Raw genomic sequence first — 24,678 nt, forward strand, 5'->3', positions numbered from 1 at the left:
GCTCAGATGTCTAAACCATATTAGTCATCTATCCACAAAAAAATTTAATCACAAAATAAATGCAAATTTATAAGTACTGTCATGTACTGTGAACAAAACCGTACAAACATATTAATGAAAAGTACTCAAATAAAGTCATAATAATAGATTCTGAATTATAATTTCCTCGGAAAAAGTCATTTGATTTTTGACAAAATATGTGACAGTTTTTTAAGTAGACAGTTGACAGTCTGCTTTCAAAATTTTAATGCTCCAATATGACATTGACAGCAACATGAAAGATTATGATTATGGTGAAATGTGAAAGGCAAGAGAAAGGTTGTTAGGTTGTTTGGGTAATCTGATTTTAGATTGTTATGTTGAATGAGATTACAAATCACATAATGAATTAAAGTAGAGATAGTTGAAGCTGACACTAGTCTCAATGAGCATACAAAGAATAAACCCGAAGTTTAATCATCAAGTGTTATAAAAGATGTTCAATTTACTCAATTCCTTACAGCTTTGATATCAGATTAAGCAGAAAAAATGAGCAAGTTAATTGATTACTTTGTAATATGTGGTCTTGATTACAGCTCTGGTTTAGAACCAGACAAACTTACAGGTAAATCTAAGAAGTTTGTTATGTATGTTATTATTTTACATTACTTTTCAGAGGACAACCTACATGTCTCTCCACTGGAACGATCATATAAAGGAAAAGTTTTGGCGCATTATCCTAACAATGTACCAGCAAATCCGTTTGACGAATCAGCTGTATGCATGGTAATTAAAATTGTATATTATGTTATGTTCTGTCATAAATATTTTTAAAAACATAAATCCTTATCTTAATCTACTTTTTTATAATAACATTATAGATATAAACTTGCATAATATGTTTATAAAACATTATATTATCCTAAAAACATTTTATTTTAGAGAAATAGATGTAAAGGCAATGCAGACATATTATTTTTTCTTATTACATATTTCTGTTTCAAATGATTGATTAGGACAAGTATGTTGTCATAGAACTAACAATAACCCATTATAATTTTCTCAATACAACTATTAGTCCTAAATCTACACCAATATTATAAGTATTAATATCTTTTAGCTTAATATTTATTTATGATAATAATTTAATTAATAGTTTAATGTCCAAAGAACAGACATTCCTTATTCAAATATTATTAAAACCCACGTGAGTAACAATGGTAGGGCATTATTCACTATTATTAGGGAAGTAGCCATAGAATATATAAATCTGGAGCTCGGAGTACATTAAGTTGACATGGTGTTGTTTTAAATTAGTTTTTTAATCTACTTATTTTATTAGTTGGATTCTACAAATTGGTTATTTATTATCATTAAAATATGGTGACATTGTCCTTCGAGGGATACATCACATTTTTTATGGGATATATCAGATTTTTTGACATTCAAAATGCTCTACTCCGCAGTTGCTTGAAATGACATAGTGTAGTTTACCTCCGAGGTCCAGAAAAATGTACTATTTCTCAATAAATGACTTTGTAGCTTCAGTTTTTCATTCATCTAATAGCATGTTTAGTAGGTTGAGAGGTTTTATTTCCAAAGCAATGCATAAACCAATACTATTTTTGGAAATAATTGAATATGATAATTTTTTTTTCATAAAATCTATTATAAATAAATTATTTACAAAGTTTATTAAAGAAGTACAGCACCCATTTATTATAATATCGTTTATAGGAATATCCTGGTTTATGGAATATAAATTTGAGGCCTGAAACGATTCTACTAGCCACCAATGATTGGTTAATAAAATAACCTGGTTGTAAGAATACTTTTGATTGGCACGTAGGCTATTCCAATAAGCAGTTTCAACTGTATATATCAATCATAAATATTTGAAAAAGTTTTTGTTTTTATTTGATTCAGTGGAGCTTCTTCTTCTACGGCACTACAGCCTAAATTGAGCCTTGGCCTCCTTTATTTTTTGCCTCCACGCTTGCCTGTCTGTGGCTACTCTTATCCATACACGGACTCCTAAAAGGGCTTGTGCGTCGCTGTTTACTGTGTCTTCCCAGCGCTTTCGTGGCTTCCCAACCAGTCTCTTTCCTTGCATTCTAGCATTCAGTGCTCGTTTTGGTAGCCTATCCTCCCATTCTTATCACATATCCGGCCCACTGCAATATTTGTATTCTTTAGTCTTCAGTGGAGCTATGCAGTCACAACTCTAAAACCAAATATCAACACCCTGCCTATTATGTCCTGCATAAATATTTGTTTTACAATAAAAATTACCTCAAATATGCCTAAAATAATTAAATATGAAAAAAAAATCAGATGTCATAAATCCATAAACAAGAACCAGAGATACAGTTAACAGCTTCTTCCCCCTCTACAGCTCCCGTGAGCTTCAAAGCTAGCCGATTTTAAGAACTACATTTTGAAGCTTTGTGAATGATTTTGGTAAAAGGAAATCTTTTTCGAATTTTGCACATAAAACTTTAAAGTATGTTCTTTAAAATAAAGCCTATTAGATCCCTTATTGATAAACTGGACCTTTTTCTCTCATAAGACTCATAAGACCCTTAGAATTATTGTAACTTAATTATTTTTAAACTTAAGCTTTTTGCAACTTATATTTTTGCAAAAAAAATTTAATTTGAGATAAATATATAAAATGACTTTTAAATTACTGGACTGGCGCTTTGAAATTTTGAGCATATTTTAAACTCTACAAAACCCAATATTCCATGTAATATGAAGGTTCCGAGTTCATTTAAAAAATAGTTAGATACTAACATTTTTATAAAAACAGAAATGCTGACTTATTTGGAAATTTTCTAAGCAACAAATAATAAGGATCAAAACATTTGAAAAACTAAATTTTGAAGGTTTTATACCACATTACTCTTACTTTCAAATGTTTGCCTTTTTGCTAATAAACGAAAAAATCGAAAATTTACTGTGTTTTGCTTTATTTGTTAATAACTAATAAAGTCTAAACAATCTAATTCAGGAAACATATAGGTTCTTCTTAAAGAAGTCATTACTATTCAAAAAACTGTTGATGGCCAGGTCAGTGTCACAAGAAAAATCCCTGGATTATTTATTTGTTATTAAAAGGCAAAGTTCCATGTATGTAGAACTTCAAGATCTCTATTATGTTTTCTCTCTTGATTATTAAACCAAGAGAAAGATTCCCTGATAGTAATTCAGTGTGTAATGCATTGGGAAATTACCTCAGTGTAAAACTTGGCTACCAAGATTAAATGTGATCTCTACTCAACATTTGTTCTGTGTTTGTGTCCTAGCCCTCTATTAGGATACTCTCTCTATTCAGAGTACATAATATCTAGTAATAAATCCTGATTTAATTTTTTAAAAACTGAATTACCAGAGAACGGCAATTCTCGCCAGTGGCCACACCCACACCCCCCTACATGTGACACTATATACACAAAATTTTCGATTTTATAAATCTGATTGAATTGAAAATTGGGCCAACTCCCATCTTAAAGTTCAGGGAAAGATTCACCCATTCATATGTCAACCATCCATTTTGGTCCAAGGGTGTGGATTTTACGGCCCTTCCTATTTAGGGCCTGTTTTTCGTCCCCGTCCCCAAACCTCCCAAAAACTTCGAAAATTTAAGTCCGACCTTTGCGGCTTCTAATAGTACTGATCATTACCTTTCCAATGCATGTCTAATTTTGAAAATCGGTTATACCATTTAAAAGTTACCGAGCTCAGAAATATGACTCAATTTCTAATTAAAAAAGGGAAAATGTTTGTGGATATGTATGTATGTATGGGTGTGGAAAAGTTAAACCGATCTGAATTTTTTTTCTGTGTTTGAAGAGGGGGTCAGGGCCGATTCAGAACCGGTGTAGTTTGTGACTTTTGACCACCCATAAGCCAGCTATAGGACTTGGTAGGTACAAAACGGCATATTTTTTGGGGGTATATAATATCTTCGGTTCAAGAAGAGACAGGAGAACCGCAAATACACCAAATCAATAGTCTTGAGTTAAGCTTTCAAATGGTGTGTAAGCCGTCAGGATCAGACATACACACGGCTCAGTATAGCCGAAAAACTGAAAAACTAAACTTTGAAAATTTTGGTTTTTCGACAATTACTCAAAATTTCAACCTACGAATTGCGCCAATAATTGAGCGTTTGTAGAAGGACTCTAGACGAATCTAACGGTGTGTACCTCATATCCGGGAAAATTCGAATTTTTAAGTTATAGGCTTCATAAGTATGATCAAATCTATTATCTATGGGAAAAACGGTTTTCAAGCTCAATAATTCCTGTAATAGCTTCAGTTATCATACTTGACCTTAAATGCATCAGATAGGTACTTGTCAATACGTTTCAAACTCCGAGTTTATTTACCGGCCATCCCAATACTTTTTTTCAATCCATTTCGAATAGAAAAAAAATTAGTGTATTCGATGGACACTAGATCATTTGGGAGGTAATGCGACAAAGGCGACCATTTATAAAGCTTAACGTGTAATCGAGAAACATTGCATTCAACTTCATACATTTAATTTATAAATAATTTTGAAAAACTCCTGATACAATAAAAAACCGCTAAACGCCGTAAAAATGAGTGGCGCATACAATATTCCAGCTACAAAAGATCTCTGATATGAATATTACGTGGCGCGAAAATTAATTTTCATTTTGGTGGAAAATAAAATTCTAGTTTTATTTTAAAAGATTTTTCCATAATATTTGCTAAATTTGAAGTAAACGCGCCACAAAAGAGTTTCAAAATTCAAACTGTATCAAAGTTACTCTTTTGTGGCGCGTTTTACTTCAAATTGAGAAAATATTATGGAAAAATCTTTTAAAATAAAACTAGAATTTTGTTTTGCATTAAAATGAAAATACATTTTCGCGCCACGTAATATTCATATCATATCTTTTGTAGCTGGAATATTGTATGCGCCACTCATTTTTACGGCGTTTAGCGGTTTTTTATTCTTGTAAATACTATTATTGGAAAAAACTGTGGAATCAATAATATTATAACAATAGCCAACAATTGTTACTATTATTATATGATATATTTTTTATAGTTTTCACTACCAGCTGGACTCAAATTTCGTACTCAGAAACATTCAGTGACTCAAGCTCCAAATTTTCATTCATATATCATAACACGAGAAGATGGAAAGAGGTGTTTTGGGTTCAGTCTTATCTTTTATGAAGAAGTACAAAGTAGGGATATCAAGGAAGCAATGCACACACTGCAGGTATAGTATATAACATTTTTATTTTGAATATTAAGATACTTTTGAATTTTTCTCCTTATCTTTACTCTCGCGATATAAAAACAAACTTAAAGAGCACCAAGTTTTTTGATAGATAGTAATATTCATTTTAATGTAATATGTTTACCAAAGTTAGAGATACAATGATTCACTATTTCTCTGTATTTATTTTTATTTGTTTTTTTTTATTTTAAAAATTTTATTACAAATATGAACATATTTGGATTACTAACATTACGTAATGTTGAGACTCGTTGATGAAATATTCTCTAGTTTAGTGTCAATTAGAAACATTTTTAAATTAGCACTTTCAATATTGGTATTCTAATTTTCAGAATAAAACAAATATTAACACCTATCTAAATATAAATTTAGTTGGTACTACAAAATAGAATACTTAATTTACAATTGAATGTTAAATCCATAATACGATGCCTTTGTACATCAAATATAATTTGCTATTACTAGAAATGTAGTCTCCCTATTTGCCAATATGACACGTTAGTAATTATTTGATAATTCTAAGCACTGTGAAGAACAAACATAATTTTCCTGATCTAGGATGAACAACTTTGTGTTGTGAAGTTGTGAAGAAATCTATTATTTACATGAAGTATAACTCAAAAAAAAGTATTTAAACCATTCGTTAAGCTTTCCTAGAGGGCTATCAAATGAACTTTTCAGAGCAGCCATCTCAAAAGTCCGAATAGCTATGATAATTGCCGACCTCCGTCGCGGAGATGGCACTTAAAGAAGAAGAAGAGGGCTTATATACTGTACCAAAAATTTCTGTTGATAAAGGCTAAATGGAGAAATTTTTCTGAGTGTGCACACCTAGAAGAAGTTTTAAACTGACCGAAACCGAAACTGATTTGACAATACTGATAACTGTTAACTATTTATCGGTCCTTCTGTGGCTAATCTAAAATTATCACCAATCTCAGTATGTATTAGCAATAATTCCTTTATTTGCTGGAACCAATGACAGAGTTATTTTGTTGTGCTTCGCCAGTTGATTAAGGGACCTTTTGCAGTTCCTAGCTGTGTTCAATAACGTGTAGACTTCAAAATCTTCTGTGCAGATTGGCTCTCCGAGGCCTGAGGCAATTAGTACAAAAGTTTAGACACAAGCTCAAAATCTTGAGTTACAGGTTTAATGTTTGTGAACATTTTCACATCTGTGAACAGAAGTCAACATAACTATAACTAATCTCCAGAGGCTAAGAAAAGACAAAGAAATAACACCGTAAAAACAGAAAATTGGCTTACTTCGGCCACATTATGCTTAATGAAAAATACCGACTGCTACAGTTGATTCTACAAGGCAAGATTGAGGGCAGGAGAGGCCCTGGACATAGACGTATATCCTGGCTGGCCAATCTTAGGAAGTGGACTGGTCTAACGTCAACTGATCTATTTCTATCTGTAAATAGAATAAAATGGGTCAATGTGGTCGCCGACATCTCTAGAAGATAGTCACCTTTAGAAGAAGAAGAACATCTTCATGGATTGCGTTTTTCCAAGCCCTAAAATCTCCAAATGCCCAGTTAGGTCGCCGACTTTTAGATCTTTGTTATTCATTTATTGTTTATAGTGTTAATTTAGACTTCAATAAAAATTATGAATCGCAGAGGAGCGACTTGTATTCTGACTTTGACGAAATTACGATATAGGTTGTTGTATTACCTACCTTAAACAAGATTATAAAAAAGAAGAGTTCCTTTTGACTATTGACTTTTATAAGATGTTAGTACGTTTGAATGACGGATAAGTTTGTAACAATACATTTGTATTTTAATTAAAATAAAACTATTAAAATTAGTCTTAACTTCTATAAAGAGTTAATCCAGAGAACGAATAAAACATGGTGGCAGCTGATTTGTAAAAATACGGATGAGAAAACTCGAAAAATTTAGAGGTTGGTTAGTACAAAAATACAAAGTACGAAAACAGCACAGTTAAGCATCAATTGGAAAAAAAATGCCTGATATTGTTCCAGTTCAAGAATCACCGTCGATAAACCTCACTTTATCACCTCCCGAGTCATTTAATTTCCATCCAAGTGATTGGGCACAATGGAAAAACCGTTTTCAACGTTTTAGACGAGGGTGTGGCCTTGATAAAGCATCTGATGGAAAACAAATTGATGTGTTAATTTATAATATGGGGGTAAGAGCTGAAGAAATATTCTCATCATTTTCACCAGTTCCAACTACATATGATGAGACATTAAAACAATTTGAAGATTATTTTATACCCCGTAGAAATATTATCTATGAAAGGGCCAAATTCCTAAATCATAAGCAAGGGAGTGATACTGCAGAGAAATTTATTACTGACTTACGTAGTCTATCAAAAACATGTGATAGGGGGACTTTAAACAATGATATGGTTTTATTAGTGTTGATTATCGGAATGAGAGATACAAGCATAAGTGACAAACTGCAACTTGATGCTGCACTTACTCTCGAAAAAGCTGTAACCTGTCTAAGACAACATGAAGAGCTGATCCGTCAAAAACAAAACCTAAATGAACCAAATGTTTCTGCTATAAGAAAACAATCAACTTACAAAAAATCACAGAAGACCCAAAATTGCCAACAGTCAAGTAAAGGTGAGAAAACGAAAAAATGCCCTAGTTGTGGATAGTATCCTTCTTAGAGGAAACCGTATGATCATTCCATGTGAGCTCAGGGCAATGATGTTGGAAAAATTGCACGCTGGCCACTTTGGAATAACTAAAACTCGTCGTCGTGCTCTGGGAACGATGTGGTGGCCAGGAATTTCTCAAGAGATAGAAGCCAAAGTAAGATCTTGTCCTATCTGTATTCAAAACTCGACAAACCATCATGAACCTTTATTGCCAGCTAAATTTCCAGATTATCCATGGCAAGTGATATCAATGGACCTTTTTAAAACTGAAGGAAAATGGTATATCGTCGTAACTGATAACTATTCCAGATTTTTTGAAGTACTTCCTATTCAGAACATGAGCTCACAGGAAGTAATAAACATCTGCAAAACAATATTTGCAAGATATGGTATACCACAGTTGGTTTGTTGCGACACTGGAACACAATTTCATGCTGTTGAAACATCAGAGTTCCAACAGTTCGCAAGAGAATGGGGGTTCTCTACATCGAGAAGTAGCCCACAATTCCACCAAGCAAATGGCGCAGCAGAAGCTGCTGTAAAAGTCGCAAAAGCCTTAATAAAGAAGAATAAGAACAACATAGAGAGAGCACTTCTGTCCTATCGAAACACACCACTAGAGAACGGATTCAGTCCATCCGAAATGATGTTTGGAAGAAAATTGAGAGATAATCTACCATCAATCGCATTAGCTGAATTTAAATCATCAAAAAAGCTAGTAAGCGCGGAGAGGAAGTACCGCTCGAAATATAAAAAATTATATGATGGAAAACATGGACCGAAGAATTTGAGTCGACTTCAAATTGGTGATTTTGTATGGATCACAGACCTGAAACGACATGGTGAAATCATTAACGAAGTTAATCCAAGATCATACATAGTTAAGACCGCCATAAGCACCATAAGGAGAAACCGTTTTCATCTGATCCCTGCTCCATATCTAAGCAGTATCCCCGATGGAGTATTGAAACAACTGCCAGGGATTCAACAAACAAATTCGACTCCAGAAACTACACCGACTACTCAACAACTAACATCCCAAAGACCAACAAACATTGAGAAAGGTAGTCAGGAAGTGGAAAGTCACCCAACTCAACCCAAAACGCCTGTACGACTTCCAACGCCAACGAAAACTGATGGACCATTTAATATTGAGCAGAGTAAGAATACAACGCGCTCTGGGAGAGCGGTTGTCAGACCTTTACGCTATCGTGAAGATTAGTCAGTAGTTATGTTGAAGATGTATCATCTTGAGGGGGGATGTTGTATTACCTACCTTAAACAAGATTATAAAAAAGAAGAGTTCCTTTTGACTATTGACTTTATAAGATGTTAGTACGTTTGAATGACGGATAAGTTTGTAACAATACATTTGTATTTTAATTACAATAAAACTATTAAAATTAGTCTTAACTTCTATAAAGAGTTAATCCAGAGAACGAATAAAACATAGGTCATTTTCAACAACAAAACATACATATACAGGGTGTCCAGAAACTCTACCGACAAACGAAGACAGGAGATTCCTCAGATAAATTTAAGACATTTTAACCCAATTCTTCTAGTCCGACAATGCTTCCTAAGGGAGCTAGAGCTCTTTGAAGATGGCGTCTTGTAATTAGTTTTTCTTAAATAACTCCAGAACGCGTTTATTTAGAAAAATAAAAATTGGTACTCATATTTATCTTCTAGAGATAAATCGATTACATTTATTGCGAATTTCTAGTACCGGTCATAGGCGTCCGTTTTGGGTAGGGCAAAGGTTATTTTATCGCATAACTTTTATGTCTTTGACTTTTAAGCATTTTTGATACTAAATTATTAAATTTTGAGGTATGATAGTACTAAAAGGTACTCTTGCTTTAAGTCGGTAGAATGCACCGTTTTCTAGAAAAATCGATTTGAAAATTTTTCGTTTATTGAATTCCAAAAAAAAATTTCAAAAAAAAACCATTTAGAAAAACGAAAACTGGTACATTTATTTATATTCCAGAGAGGAATCGATTTCATTAATTGCGAATTTCTAGAACCGGTCATATGCGTCCGTTTTGGGTAGGTGAAGCGTTATTTTATCGCATAACTTTGTTGTCTTTAATTTTTAAGAATTTTTGATTTTAGATTATTAAATTGTGAGGTATTTTAGTAATAAAAGTAACTCTTGCTATAAGTTGGTAAAATACACCGCTTTTTTTGAAAAAAATTTTCAATTTTTTTTCAAATTCAAAAAACGAAAAATTTTCAAATCGATTTTTCTAGAAAACGGTGTGTCCTACCAACTTAAATCAAGAGTACCTTGTAGTACTAGAATATCTCACAATATAATAATCCAGTATCAAAAATGCTTAAAAGTTAAAGACAAAAAAGTTATGCGATAAAATAACCATTGCCCTACCCAAAACGGACGCCTGTGACAGGTACTAGGAAATCACAATGGATGAAATCGATTTATTTTTGGAAGATAAATATGTGTACCAATTTTTGTTTTTCTAAATAGAAGCGTTCTGGAGGTATTTAAGAAAAACTAATTACAAGACGCCATCTTCAAAGAGCTCTAGCTCCCTTACGAAGCATTTTCGGACTAGATGAATTGGGTTAAAATGTCTTAAAATTATATGAGGAATCTCCTGTCTTCGTTTGTCGGTAGAGTTTCTGGACACCCTGTATAGACAATCAGAGAACACGGAATAATACAGCAGATTCTCATTTTAAGTCAATTAAATACACGAGGATATACTAATCTTAATCTAATATTAATCTAAAGTACCTATATCTTAAGGATATACTAATCTTAATACAAGGGGAATTAATATACTAATTTATAGTCATTTTGTATCGGGACCTATAAATATTTAGGAATTAAGCATCAAAATTAACGTACCACCTTAAAAATGGGACATTTTTGATGTCTTGTATTTCCTAAACCTGTTGTCCTATTTTAGTGATTGTTTTAATATAGCTTTATTCTTCAATAATATCGATTTAATAATATTGTTGCTAAACAGATAAATGTCATTGTATACCGGGTGTAACAATGATAGTGTGTTTTTTCCTCAAAGTTTGGAATATTCTGGCGTATATAAAATATTGAAATTAAAACTCAACTGTAGCCTTAGGCTTTCTTAACATTATGCTTTTTGATTCATTCGCTTATGTTGGATAACAGGGGCGTCATTTGATAGGGTCAGGGGGGGGCAAATGTCCCCCTGACCCTGAAAATGACTGAAATTTACAAAAAATACATTAATTTTCATCATTACATCATATATAATGTATTGTATATAATGCTTGCCCCCCCCCCTTCAATCAAAATTTCAAATTACGCCCCTGTTGGATAATAAAAAAGTTAGGTACTTTAACAACTAGCAACGTTCTTCATCAATACAGGGTGTTTCTAAATAAGTGCAACAAACTTTAAGGAGTAACTCTGCATGAAAAAATAATGACCGCTTGCTTTATAAACATAATATGTCCGCAAATGCTTCGTTTCCGAGATACGGGATGTTGAATTTATTTTACAAACTGACGATTTATTTATTGCTCTAAAACCGGTTGAGATATGCAAAAGAAATTTGATAGGTTTTAAGAGGTAGTTATTGCGCATTTTTTGGCATACAATTAAGAATTTTATATTCACCATTGGCGTGCATACGGGTAATATGACCGGGTAATATGACCCGTATGCACGCCAATTATGAATATAAAATTCTTAATTGTATGTCAAAAAATAACTACCTCTTAAAACCTACTAAATTTTATTTGCATATCTCAACCGGTTTTAGAGCAATAAATAAATCGTCAGTTTGTAAGAAAAAATTCAGCATCCCGTATCTCGGAAACGAAGCATTTACGGAGATTTGTTTATAAAGCAAACAGTCAATATTTTTTCATGCAGAATTCCACCTTAAAGTTTGTCACACTTATTTAGAAACACCCTGTATTGATGAAGAACATGGCTAGTTGTTAAAGTACCTAACTTTTTTATTGTCCTACATAAGCGAATGAATCGAAGCAAAATGTTAAGAAAGGCTAAGGCTACAGTTGAGTTTTAATTTCAATATTTTATATACGCTAGAATATTCCACAGGGTGTTCCGAACTTTGAGGAAAAAACACACTATCATTGTTACACCCGGTATACAATTACACTCACCTGTTTAGCAATAATATTATTACAATGACATTTTTGAAGAATAAAGCTATAATATACTAAAAAAAGAATGTGTGTGTACTTTGTACGCACGTAAGAAGTTATACTTCTATTATATGATTTAAACGAAATTAATATACTTTTTATTTATATTTTGTTTAAATATTAAACTAATTTATACTTACTACTTCTCAAAGATTTTTATTAGAACAGTGTCAAAAATTAAAATAATAAAAGAATAAAACACACACAAACACATTAAACAAACCACAAATGATGTCTGAACATTAATTGTCGAAAATTTTTTTAACTAAATACGTATTTTCTGAAAATACAATTATATAATAAATATACTTACAATCATAAAATGTATTAAAAAAAACAAAAAAGGAAGTTTCTATTGGAACTCGAACCAGCGCTGATAAGAGCGGTTGGTATTGGAATTCATTCGCCTTCTCCGCTTAGCCACAGACACTATGTGTCATTATTTACGAAGATCGACTAACTAAACGGATTAAACTTGTGATATTTTGAAAATTGATCAAATTATTTTAATTTTGAATTGTTATGATTTAGAATTGAAAAAATACAACAAAACATAGAGTAAAAAACAATATATTAGGTGAATATTGATAGAAATTTTGATGGTAATCAAATTATATAAATAAAAGTATTACATACTATGTATTTTGGCAGATCAAATAGGTAGGTTTATACCCATGATACATTAACAATTATTACGTACCTGTTGCTTTTAAAAACTATTTAAAAGTCACTACAATATTATAAACTTTTTTGTTTCTGTCCTCACAGTAATAAAACTAATATATTATACATTTGTTTACCTTTACCTTTACCTCCAAACCACAGCTGCCATATCGGATAATTTTTGACATGTCATTTGAACATCCAATCAGAACAAAGTTATAATGCGCCGGGCTGATAGGTTTTAACATATAAAAAAATCACCCTCTATCGCCGGTAAAGAAGTATAACTTCAAAAATTACTCAAATCGGACAATAGGTTTAGGAAATACGAGACATCAAAAATGTCCCATTTTTAAGCTTGTGCGTTAATTTTGATGCTTAGTGTATTAATTATTTTGCTATCCACGTCGATTTTGGATCTTATTGAATTAAAAAACAGTATCAAAAATAGAAATATAAAATTAGAAATATGAAAGTATTTTATTTACATCAGGAAGAAGAAAAAAATAATAACTAAGTATGTCCAGTTTCATTTGATCCATTATTTTTTTAGTTTCCTTAATAATCTAATAGATGGTAAGTATAGCCTTATTGATCGATATTCTAAAATTAGTTAATCAGTTTGTAATAAATATATTTGTTGTTTATATTTATAACCTCCATTATAGTGTATTAAAATCAACTGTGTGTTGAAGATAAGAAATTAGTCCAAAAATAATATTTAATCTGTTAACAAGATTAAGTATATTAACCTCTAGATTTAAACTTATTTATTTTTATTTTAAATAGAAAGAATCCTACAATGAATAGACCAGCGGTTCTCAATCTTTTTGTGTCATGTACCACCAAATACTTCTTATTATTTTTGGTACCACCTAACTGAAATACATATCTAACTAGGTGATCTAATTAACTATAATAGTGGTGCTGATTTTGGCTGTTTTTGAGTTTTGTGTACCACCTCAAAAAATGAAATGTACCACCAGTGGTACATGTACCACAGATTGAGACCGCTGGAATAGACATTTTCTTTCCTATTTTAAATACATACCAGCTTTGTACTACCAGATAGCTTAAAATTATATTATCCATCTTAACCTTATAGTCCTGTGCAAAATTTCACAAAAAATCAATACAAAAAAATCAGTATAAGACACTACTACTACTCTAAGATAAAATTAAAAGGAAACAACTATCCGAAAGAAATTAAAAAGTTAAACAAATAGAAAACTAAGAAAGAAGTGGCAACAAACAAACCAGGGGAAATTTAAAATATAAAAAATAAAATAATTCAATCAGTTTTTACCTGAGAGAGTTGACGGATGATAGCAGCACAGAGTAATCTCTATGGAAAGTAAAAAATCGGCTAAAAGACCAGTAACCCTGTGTTTCTCAATCTGTGGTACATGTACCACTGGTGGTACATATCATTATTCGCGATGGTACACAAGACACAAAAACACAGCCAAAATCTAGCAGATTTGTATTTAATTAGATTACCTAGCTACAGTCGGAAAAATGAAAGAATACCCATGAACGATCACATCACTCACTTATTTTGTATTTGCTACCTTTTTCTATAACAAACGTTGGTTATTTATAGAAAAAGACAGCAAATACAAAATAAGTGATTGATGTGATCGTTCATGGGTATTCTTTCATTTTTCCGACTGTAGATATGTAGTTATTTTAGTTAGGTGGTACCAAAAATAATTTAAAAGAATTTTGTGGTACATGCCTCAAAAAGGTTGAGAACCACCGCAACCTATTCTCCACCCATTCTACTGGAAGACGGTAGCTGGGCTAGAAGTAATAACCAAAAGGCAGCGAGATTTTGCCACATATTTAGGAAATGTATTGAAACCACTTGAATACCAAATCAATTTTAAAATATCGATAGATCCTAATAAGACAGATGAGAGAATCAGACCAATTTCAAACATCAAAAGTTACATTGGCATTGGCACACATGGATTACCTAAAATAATACTCAAAAAATACACAACTCTTTTTCAACGTAACTACCATATATTATATTTTGTTTGTAGTCCATGTATATCACAGAACTATCCAGTGGACTACGAGTAAGATCTCTACAAAATAGCCAAAACCAGGGACCTCAGTCAAAATCTTTACCCAGGTACTTCAAATTAAGTCACAATCCCAGTGGTGCAGCTTTAACGTACTATGATATTTCTAAGGATAAATTGTATGTGTCAAAAAGTATTGGACTTATCAGCCAGCATGGCTATGTTCATGCTATGCGGATATTTTTGGAGAATTTGTACAGGTACGTTAGAGTTTTATTTCCTTATGATATTTAATCGCGAGTTCGACAACTAAAGGCACGTATCCACTACATTTGCCTCCTGTGCTCCTTGCAACTGCTCCAATCGATACGGCATGCGTTTCTCTACATATAAACCGCCACCGATTGCAGCACTGAGGCGGAGCGCGCACCGTTGCATGGTCCGGGAGCGCCAACGTATCCACTATGTGGAGCAATTGCAGCAGCGCGGAGCGCAAGTGTAGTGGATACGTGCCTTAAAACTTTTATTTTTAATTCAGTTAGATCGATAAGTTTATGCAATAAATGATGCACATTCAATCCAAAAAATATTCCATTGACTTCACAAGTGAGCTTAGCAATCAAAAATAAATTTTTAATAGGCAAAATACTGTCTTTTGAAGCTTTCTTGTCATCATCATGTTCAAGTTCAAGTGATACTGGCAAATCTGCTACACCTCCTCCACAGCAGTATTCGGAGCCGTTTTTTACATGTATCGCCATATTTAAATGAAAATCGAAGATATACAAAAGGAAGAATAAATTTTGAATTTTAATAATGTTTTCTGAATTAAAATCGGATAACCTCACTCAATTGTATAAACTGGATTAATCTTTGGTCCATTTTCATGAAGATGGGTGCAGCGATACACCTGATGACACTTATTAAAATCTGTAATATAGCAGCAGTAGGACTAGAATAGAAGTTATCAAGCCAATTAAGAGCAGAGGGAGAGAGAAGGGTTAGACAAGGATACTTTTTGCGAACATGTCATGAGGATGGGTCATGAGAATATTTGTAGACAATATAGACAATCATTGTGAGATTCTTATCCTCAGGACCAGCAACCCACAGTGTGGAGGAGTCATACTTTGCCTGATGTAAAATCAAGGAATAGGTTAAACATCTTCTTCTTGTGCCACTCCTATCGGAGATTGGAAATCATCAAGGCTATCCTGACCTTGTTTACAGCTGACCTAAAAAGTTCATTAGTGGTGCAGCCAAACCACTCTCTCAAATTCCGCAACCAGGACATTCTTCTACGGCCTGGATCGCGTTTTCCTTCTATTTTTCCTTGCATTATATTTTGAAGTAATGCGTATTTACGTCCTCTCATCAGGTGACCCAGATATTCGAGTTTTCTTCATTTTATCCTTAACAAAATTTGTGGGTCTTTTCCTATCCTTCGTAATACTTCAAGGTTTGTGACTCTTTCAACTCAACTTATCTTCAGCATTCGAAGTTAAAGTTTAAACATCACATTATTTTATATAAAAATGTAACTTTATTATGACTTTATAACATTTAATGGGTTTTTACCCATATATTTTGATGGCTCAAGCATATACAGGGTGTTTCATTAAGAATGTGAAATATCTGATTCCAATCTCTAGAGAAAGCAAGATCTTCATTTCAAAAAATGGCAAAGTTATTCAAATGTCATGATTTGTCGATACTCATAAAAGTCAGATTACTATGATGTTATATCTTTCCTATACTGTTGTACGGAGTTGAGTGGTGGACTCTCACAGACGCCACCTGCAAGAAAATTGAGGCTTTTGAAATGTGGCTTTATCGTCGAATCCTGAAGATATCTTATACCGACCACATTACTAATCAGGGTGTTTTGCTGAAAATGCAAAAAGAAAAAGAAGCTGTTAATCAAAATAAAAACAGCCACAATCGAATACCAAGATCACATCATGAGGAACAGTGAAAAATATGGACTGCTGCAACTAATCTTGCAGGGAAAAGTAGAAGGAAAGCGAGGACCAGGAAGGCGAAGGACTTCCTGGCTGAAAAATCTACGTACGTGGTTCAACATAACCACTACAAATCTTTTTAGAGCAGCAGTGTGCAAAGTACAGATTGCCATGATGGTCGCCAACATCCGAAAGGGATAGACACTACAAGAAGAAGACTCTGAGTTGTAGATTCTAGACCTCAAAATATTAAGACTTAACCAAAATCACTTAAATAAAATATGGCTTCTTACCGAGTTATAGGGTGTTTTATTTGAAAATTTAAAAACTATTTTTGATCAGTATTTTAAAACTATTTATCCTTTTCATACTTGAAAGAAAGTGTAGGTACTATACAACCTATGAAATTAAGTGAAATAAACGTTTCTGGCTATTGACGAATGATTGACCTTTCTCAAATTCTACGCCATTGGAGGAATTGCCATTTTAGCGCAATTTTTCGATTCTATGTAAATAACATACTCCTCACTGATAACGATAAAGTTGTTAGTTTTTGAGATATTTGAGATTAAACATGTAACGACACAGTTATTTTGATTAATGTATTGTACCGCTTAATTTTTAATTTCAAATATCCCGAAATATCTGCTTTTATCGTTAAGAATAAATAATATAACGATAAAATCGTTAGATTTCTAGATATTTAAAGTTTAAAATTAAGCGGCACAATACATTAATCAAAATATATGTGCCGTTACATATTTAACTTCAAATATCTCGACAACTAATGATTTTATCGTTACGAATGAAGAGTATGTTATTTACATAGAGAATATTGAAGAATCAAAAAATTGCGCTAAAATGGCAATTCCGCCAGTGACGTAGAATTTGGAAAGGGTCTACCATTCACTGTACCCTGTCGTACGCCTCTGGTAATAGCCAGAAACGTTTATTTAACATAATTTCATAGGGTGTATAGTACCTACACTTTCTGCTAAGTATGAAAAGAATACGTCGAATAGTTCTATAATACTGAGCAAAAATAGTTTTTACTACTACTACTACTACTACTACTATCGGTTTACAGCGTTCTCCGACGCCTTCCGACTCCTAACCGCCATTCTTCTCTGTTTAACCATAGACCTGAAGGGATTTCTCTTTCCTCTAGTTCTTTTTCAATTCCCTACCTCCAGCTTCTTCTCGGCCTTCCTCTTTTTCTTCTCCCTTGTGGTGTCCATGCCAAAATCTGTTTAGGGATTCTGTCATCTGGCATTCTCTGTACATGGCCGTACCATACCAGTTGTTTTGTTTTTATGTCATCAATTATTGTATGTGTTACTCCCATCATTTCTCGTATTCTCTCGTTCGGTATCCGATCTCTTCTTGATTTGCCTGCTGCTCTTCTCCAAAAGTCCATTTCTGTTACTAGTAACATTTTCTGCGCTCTTTGTTTCAGTGGCCAAACTTCACTGCCATATGTGATTATACTTTTAAGTATGCTAATATGAGCTGTTTGTTCGCTTTAGATATTGTCTGGTCCCACAGAATGCCGTTCATCATGGATATGGCTTTTCTACCCTGCATGTTTCTGTCTTTTATAGCAGCATCGAGTGTTCCATCTTGAGTTATCTTCATGCCCAGGTACTTGTATTCATCGCAGTGTTTAAAAATAGTTTTTAAATTTCTAAATAAAACACCCTGTAAGTCAGTAAGGAGCTTATTTCAGTGATTTGGGTTAAATCTTATATTTTGAGGTCTAAAATGTACAACTCAGAGAGTGGCCATTCTTAATGAAACACCCTGTATATCTGTAAGCACTGACGACGAACTTTTTATTTCGAAAACATTCTATGATGTAGAACGAAAAGGTCTTTTTAATATAAATATATCTTTTATAAAGGATTTTGATTATTATTTTTTAATTCAATAGCAAGTAAAGGCTATACTTGATATTAATAATAAAATATTTATAATTTTAGATGTGTTCCAAAACATTCAAACTCAGCTGGTTCTCTAAGTTTGGAAAGTTATGTGTTCAATTTATTATATGAAGTAAGTATACCATAATTTTTTGTTTTGTTTTTGTTTTTTGATTTTTCTCATAAAAACAATTATTTAAGGTTCAATTACCTACTCCCGGAAAAAGCCTGTTGGTTCACTTGCCACCGTCAGATCCTCAGTTACCGCCGACGAACGTTATAATACAAAATTCTCTGCCTCCCTTGGAACTTCCACATCACGATTACCCTCTCAGATTGCTGTTTTTATGGTTGGGAGTCGACATTGCTGTGCAGCTATTTACTTGTCTTTTGTTAGAGTATCAGGTACTCTTGAGGAGTACAGGTAAGTCAGAATTCGATATTTTTATTTGGTATACATGTCGTCCGCATTTTTTGCTTGATTACCAACGAGAATTGGGTGAAATAAATATAAAAAAAAAAGAATGTGTGTACTTTGTAAGTGCACGTAAGAAGTTATACTTCTATTATATGTAAATTAAGTATTTTCTATGGGAAATAAGCCACAATTTTACTAAAAAATGAATTTATTAACGTTTCGAAGCCCAAATCGGGTTTCGTTGTCAAAACACAAAATACTATTAAAATAAACAAAAATGTTGTTGCTAAGTAAAAAAATTCTTGTAATAATTTATTTAATCTGACTCAATTATATTAGCAATTCAGACGTATATTATACATTTTAAAGTAGAAGACTTTAAAATGATATCGCCAATATTTATGAGTTGCGTTCCTGGGACGACTTTACTAAAAGATAGTTCGATTACATGAAATCAATCCCAACTCAAGAATATCCGTCGCAAAAAAAAAAAAAATCATAGCATGTGATCTGTCTTTAAAAAGACAACCAAATGCAACGATGAGAGTAAAATTCTCGCTTCATTTTTTATTAAATTTTTATTTTTAATTCATTTTTAATTCATTTTTTAGTAAAATTGTGGCTTATTTCCCATAGAAAATACTTAATTATAAAAATGTCACAAGGAAATAGCTTCAGAACAACATTCTATTATATGATTTCAACGAATTACTTTAAACAGTTTCTCTACTACTTTCCAAAAATTTTTATTAAAACAATACCAAAAGTTAAAAAAATAAAAGAATAAAACACACACAAACACATTGAAAAATGCCACAAATGATTTCTGAACAATAATTGTTACTTACAATCATAAAATGTATAAAAAAAATAAAAAAATAATAACTTGCATTGGGGCTCGAACCCACTTCCCGTCTATCCCGTCGATCGAAAGTCAAAGCGATTTCCCATTGCGCCACCTTCGCGTATACGTCATGTGGGAATATACACAAACTGAACGTTTACACCATAAACTTTTTGACATTTTGTTTATTTATATGAATTTAATAAAATTATTAGTTTGATTTTTGTCGAGTTAAAATTCAACAAAATATAGAGTAAGAAAACGATATATTAGATGAAGATTTGTAGAAAGTTTGTTCGTAATCAGATTATGTAAATTAAAGCATTGCCTACTAATATGTAAATACATTATTTTTTTACATCTTTCAAATAAGTACGAAGATAATTTTTTATTGCAATACAACTGAAACATTTAGAATTACGTACCTGTGGCTTTTCAAAACTATTTAAAAAGTCACTACAATTATAAATTTGATTTTATTTCTGTCCTCACAACAATAAAAACTAATATAATATACAATATTTTTGTTTACCGATAACCTCCATATTAAACAATTATTGACAGATCATTTAAACACCCAATCAGAGCCCGTATAACGACTAATACCATACTGTCGGTGTGCGCATGCGCCCAGTAAAATAAAAATTAACTCCCAATCGCGCCTAAAGCAGTATAACTTCAAAAAGAGCGAGACAACGTTGGATAATCTCACCTCTACTCTTTAACTAGTAAGTCACGCATTTGTTCCGCGCAGACAGATTGAGGCGAAAAGTCGCAGAACTAGCTGCGCTTCTGTGTACTTTCAATCTTGAAGGTTTGACTATCAACAGAGGCGTAGTAGCACAGTTGCTGCTTATTTAACCTTGTACATATGTTTTAATATGTTTTCTCTTGAAGCTGTTGGAACTACCGAGATCATTCAAATATTTGATAATTTATTTGACCTATTTAATTTATCTAATATTTCTAACACTAAGCCCTACAACAGGGCTTTTACTAATTCTGATTACCGGAAAGATTTTTCATTGAGCTAGTCCGGTCTTAACTTCTCGCCTCAGATGACAGATAAGCTACAAAACTAGACTTCAGAAACTTCAAAGACGCCAACGAGAGTGTCACTACAGTTTGTTTTTAATACTGTGCTTGTATTCAGAGGAAGTGAAGCCTTAGTACCCTTTTAGACTAAGGCACTGGTGTCTGACACCGGTATCCGCCGCCGGTGTTCAAATAGCAGCAAAGCATTGTTTTAAATGAACGACTACTGACGAGCCACTTTTGAGTGTCTCGTCCACAAATTTTAGTGGCTCAATAATGCTTTGCTGCAATTGAACACCGGTGTCAGACACCAGTGTCCTGGTCTGAAAGGGTACTTAATGGGGGCAACAGAAGGAATTGTAGTGAATGGCGTAACTGTGAACAACATAAGAAATGCCAACGATATTCTAGTATTGGCTATCTGCAGTGAGGACCTTCAAAATATAATAAACAAAATAAGCCAGACCTGTGATCAATGAATTAAGACTCGAAGTTAAGAAAAATAAATATACGATATAGTTTTCTAGTTAACGACTTCTTTCGTAGCCGGGACTGACGGCTTTACATGTCCTCCGAAGCTCGGCATATGACGGTATTAGAGTTGAGAGGCAGTACTGAATAGAGTGGAGAAACTCATCGATATCAGAAGTAATACATATTAATAAGAGCTGGGATCCAACCGTAGAAATTAAAACCGAATAGAACCAGTTCTATTATAGCATGACTGAAGTGGAATTGGGCGAGTCGTGTGGCCAGAATGAATGACGGCCGATCGATCCAAAAAATTACAGTGTAAAGACCACGAGCAGACAGAAAAGCAGAGATAGACCACCTACAGGATGTACAGACGACGTCGAAAGAATCGCTGAGAACTGGCTGCAGGAAACTGAATGCCGGCAGCACTGGAAGAAATTAGGGGAAGTCTATTGGAATTACAACATTGTTATATCTTTACAGTACTACTATATGGAGTGGAAATGTGGACTCTAAGTGAGACCATGCTTATATGGTTGGAATCCTTTGATATATGGGTATACAGACAACTAATAAAAATACGCTGGGTCGAACTAACCCGTTACTTCTTTCAATACAGGAATTCCCTAGAGTAATGTTGTATGCACGATATCTAAATGTATTTGTTCCATAGCTGAGTGATCAATACAGAAGAATTTAATTTCTTCTTCTTAAAGTTCCATCTCCTATCGGAGGTTGGATATCATAATGGCTATGGTCACTTTGTCGGCTGCTGCTCTGAACAGTTGTAATGAACTACAGTTAAACCATTCTCTAAGGTTCCTCAGCCAGGAGATGCATCTTCTTCATATGCCTCTTGTTCCTTGGATCCTTCCTTGCATAATAATTTTCAGCAACTCATATTTTTCTCCTCTGGTAATGTGACCCAAATATTCCAGTTTCCTTGTCTTTATACTGTTCATAATTTCTAACTCTAGCACTTCAACATTGGTAATCCTTTGAACCCACTGAATTTTCAATATTCTTCTGTAACACCACATTTCGAACGCTGCTATTTTTCTTATGTGTTGTCTCTTCAATGTCCAAGCTTCCATTCCGTATAGTACATAATATAGAAAATATGTAGCATCTTAGAGCCCTCAATCTGAGAGGTAACTGAAGGTCTTTGTTTGTAAGCAGTGTCTTCATTTTTATAAATGCTTGCCTTACAGTTTCAATTCGGACTTTAATTTCTTTGCTTTGGTTATTCTTGTCATCTACCCAGGTTCCCAGTTATTTGTATGTCGTTACTTTTTCTATTTGGGTTTGCTCTAGCATTAACCTTTCATTTCCATGTTGTGTTTTTGAAATAATCATAAATTTAGTTTTTTTCTTGTTTATTTTAAGTCCATATCGAATGCAATAATCGTTAATTTTATTTAACAGTTCTTGTAGCGATTCCAGGGTGTCTGCCATTATAACGGTGTCATCAGCGAATCTGATGTTATTTACTATTCTTCCGTTTATAGAGATTCCGCTTAGTTCCGCTATCGCTTCCTGAAATATGGCTTCACTGTACACGTTAAACAGTAGCGGCGACAGAACACAACCCTGTCTTACTCCTCTCTTTATAATAATATTCTCGGACTCTTGTTCTATCTTTATATTGGCTTTTGATTCCAATACAGATTGATGATAATTCGCAAATCTCGTCTGTCTGTATCTCTGTGTTTCAATAATTCTATTAGTTTTTCATGTCGGACCCTGTCGAACTCTTTTTCGAAGTCGATGAAACAGGAATAAATATCCAGGTTCATATCTAAGCATCTTTGAGAGAGGACATTAAACGCAACCAATGCCTCTCTTGTTCCAAGTCCTTTGCGGAACCCAAATTGGGTATCATCCATATCATCTTCTAGCTTTCTGTATAATCTTCCATGAATCACCTTTAGAAATATTTTGAGGGTATGGCTTATCAGTGATATTGTCCTATAGTCCGAACAATCTTTGGCAGATATTGTTTTTGGTATTGTTACAAAGGTGGACACCAATCATTCCTGAGGGATTTTTCCGGTTTTATATACTTCATTAAACAGATCCAGTAGTACAGGTAGAGTTTCATCGTCTAGACATTTCAGTAATTCCGCAGGTATTTCGTCTGGACCTACAATTTTTCCGTTTTCAGAGATCAATACAGAAGAATTTAATTCATTATATTAAATTGTAATAATTAGAGACAAGAAATAGAGTAGTAAGGACAGCGACAGTCGCCAATAGGAAAACGATCAGTGGGAAGACCACGAAAACAATGGAACGACAACTTGCTAGAGGCACATTAAAAAACAGACAGAGTCATGTCTATACAAAAAGAAGAAGAAAAAAATTGTAATTGTAATACTAAAAATTTTGTACAAAATTTAATTTTTAGTTAAGTTTGATCAGTTAGTTTTTATTTAGAGCACTTATTTTTAGATCCTCAAAAACTAATGGTTGTGGCAGAAGGCATTACTTCTTTGCTATTTCCTTTTACGTGGCCCCATGTGTATGTGCCAATCATGCCAGCATCTTTGCATCATTTTTTGGACGCACCTGTACCTTTTTTAATGGGTGAGTACTTAAATAATCAATTATTAATAACATTTTTAACTAAACAAAACACTGAAAGTAATGTCCTCAATGTTCGTAATTATTTTAGGGTTGTATGCGACATCGGAAAATCTCAAAGTGGCTTCAGAGGCTAATCTGTGTTATGTAGATATAGATAAGTGTAAAGTACAGCTACCCGAAGAGATGGCAGCATTTCCGCATTTAGAGCCGTTCACTGCTGAAATTTGGTCTGTTCTGGATAAGTACAGCGTACATATACCTAACAGTGAATTCTCCAGAAATACTCAGGTACACCTGTTAGACTATATTTTATTATATGTGTTAACCCTTTCAGCTCCTCTTTAATATTTCCAACCTCAGCTCCTGTGCTGGCAGAAATAATTTCGTTTAAATATAATCCACACAAAGCGCGCTTACGCGTCCAGTAGCTCTGATCTATAGTCATATTTGGACGCGCGTACGCATCACCGGAGCTGAAAGGGTTAATGAGTGCCAAAACACGCAATTTTTACCTACAATTTGTTAAGAAAATTGATTTTTTACTGTGCTCGATCAAAATGAAGGAGCATGCTGTAGTTTTCTTCTTCTTCTTCTTTGGATGCCATATTAGGTCCCCAAATGTTAGCCATTACATTGGAGGGTTGT

At 33.3% G+C, this 24,678-nt stretch overlaps 1 protein-coding gene across 1 annotated transcript in view; it reads left to right on the forward strand.

The window, feature by feature from the left end:
• Positions 1-269: 269 nt before the first annotated feature.
• LOC114337350 (DENN domain-containing protein 5B) overlaps positions 270-24,678 on the forward strand; it is an 83,804-nt gene continuing 59,395 nt past the window's right edge. Inside the window, exons 1-8 of the mRNA XM_028287758.2 lie at positions 270-604; positions 656-765; positions 5,066-5,242; positions 14,815-15,056; positions 18,737-18,809; positions 18,878-19,100; positions 23,899-24,033; positions 24,122-24,321. Of these exons, the coding sequence (XP_028143559.1) occupies positions 529-604; positions 656-765; positions 5,066-5,242; positions 14,815-15,056; positions 18,737-18,809; positions 18,878-19,100; positions 23,899-24,033; positions 24,122-24,321 (1,236 nt within the window). The 5' untranslated portion in view covers positions 270-528. The remainder of the gene's footprint in view (positions 605-655; positions 766-5,065; positions 5,243-14,814; positions 15,057-18,736; positions 18,810-18,877; positions 19,101-23,898; positions 24,034-24,121; positions 24,322-24,678) is intronic.

This window comes from Diabrotica virgifera, chromosome 5, assembly GCF_917563875.1.
Source record: "Diabrotica virgifera virgifera chromosome 5, PGI_DIABVI_V3a".
Lineage (NCBI taxonomy): Eukaryota > Metazoa > Arthropoda > Insecta > Coleoptera > Chrysomelidae > Diabrotica > Diabrotica virgifera.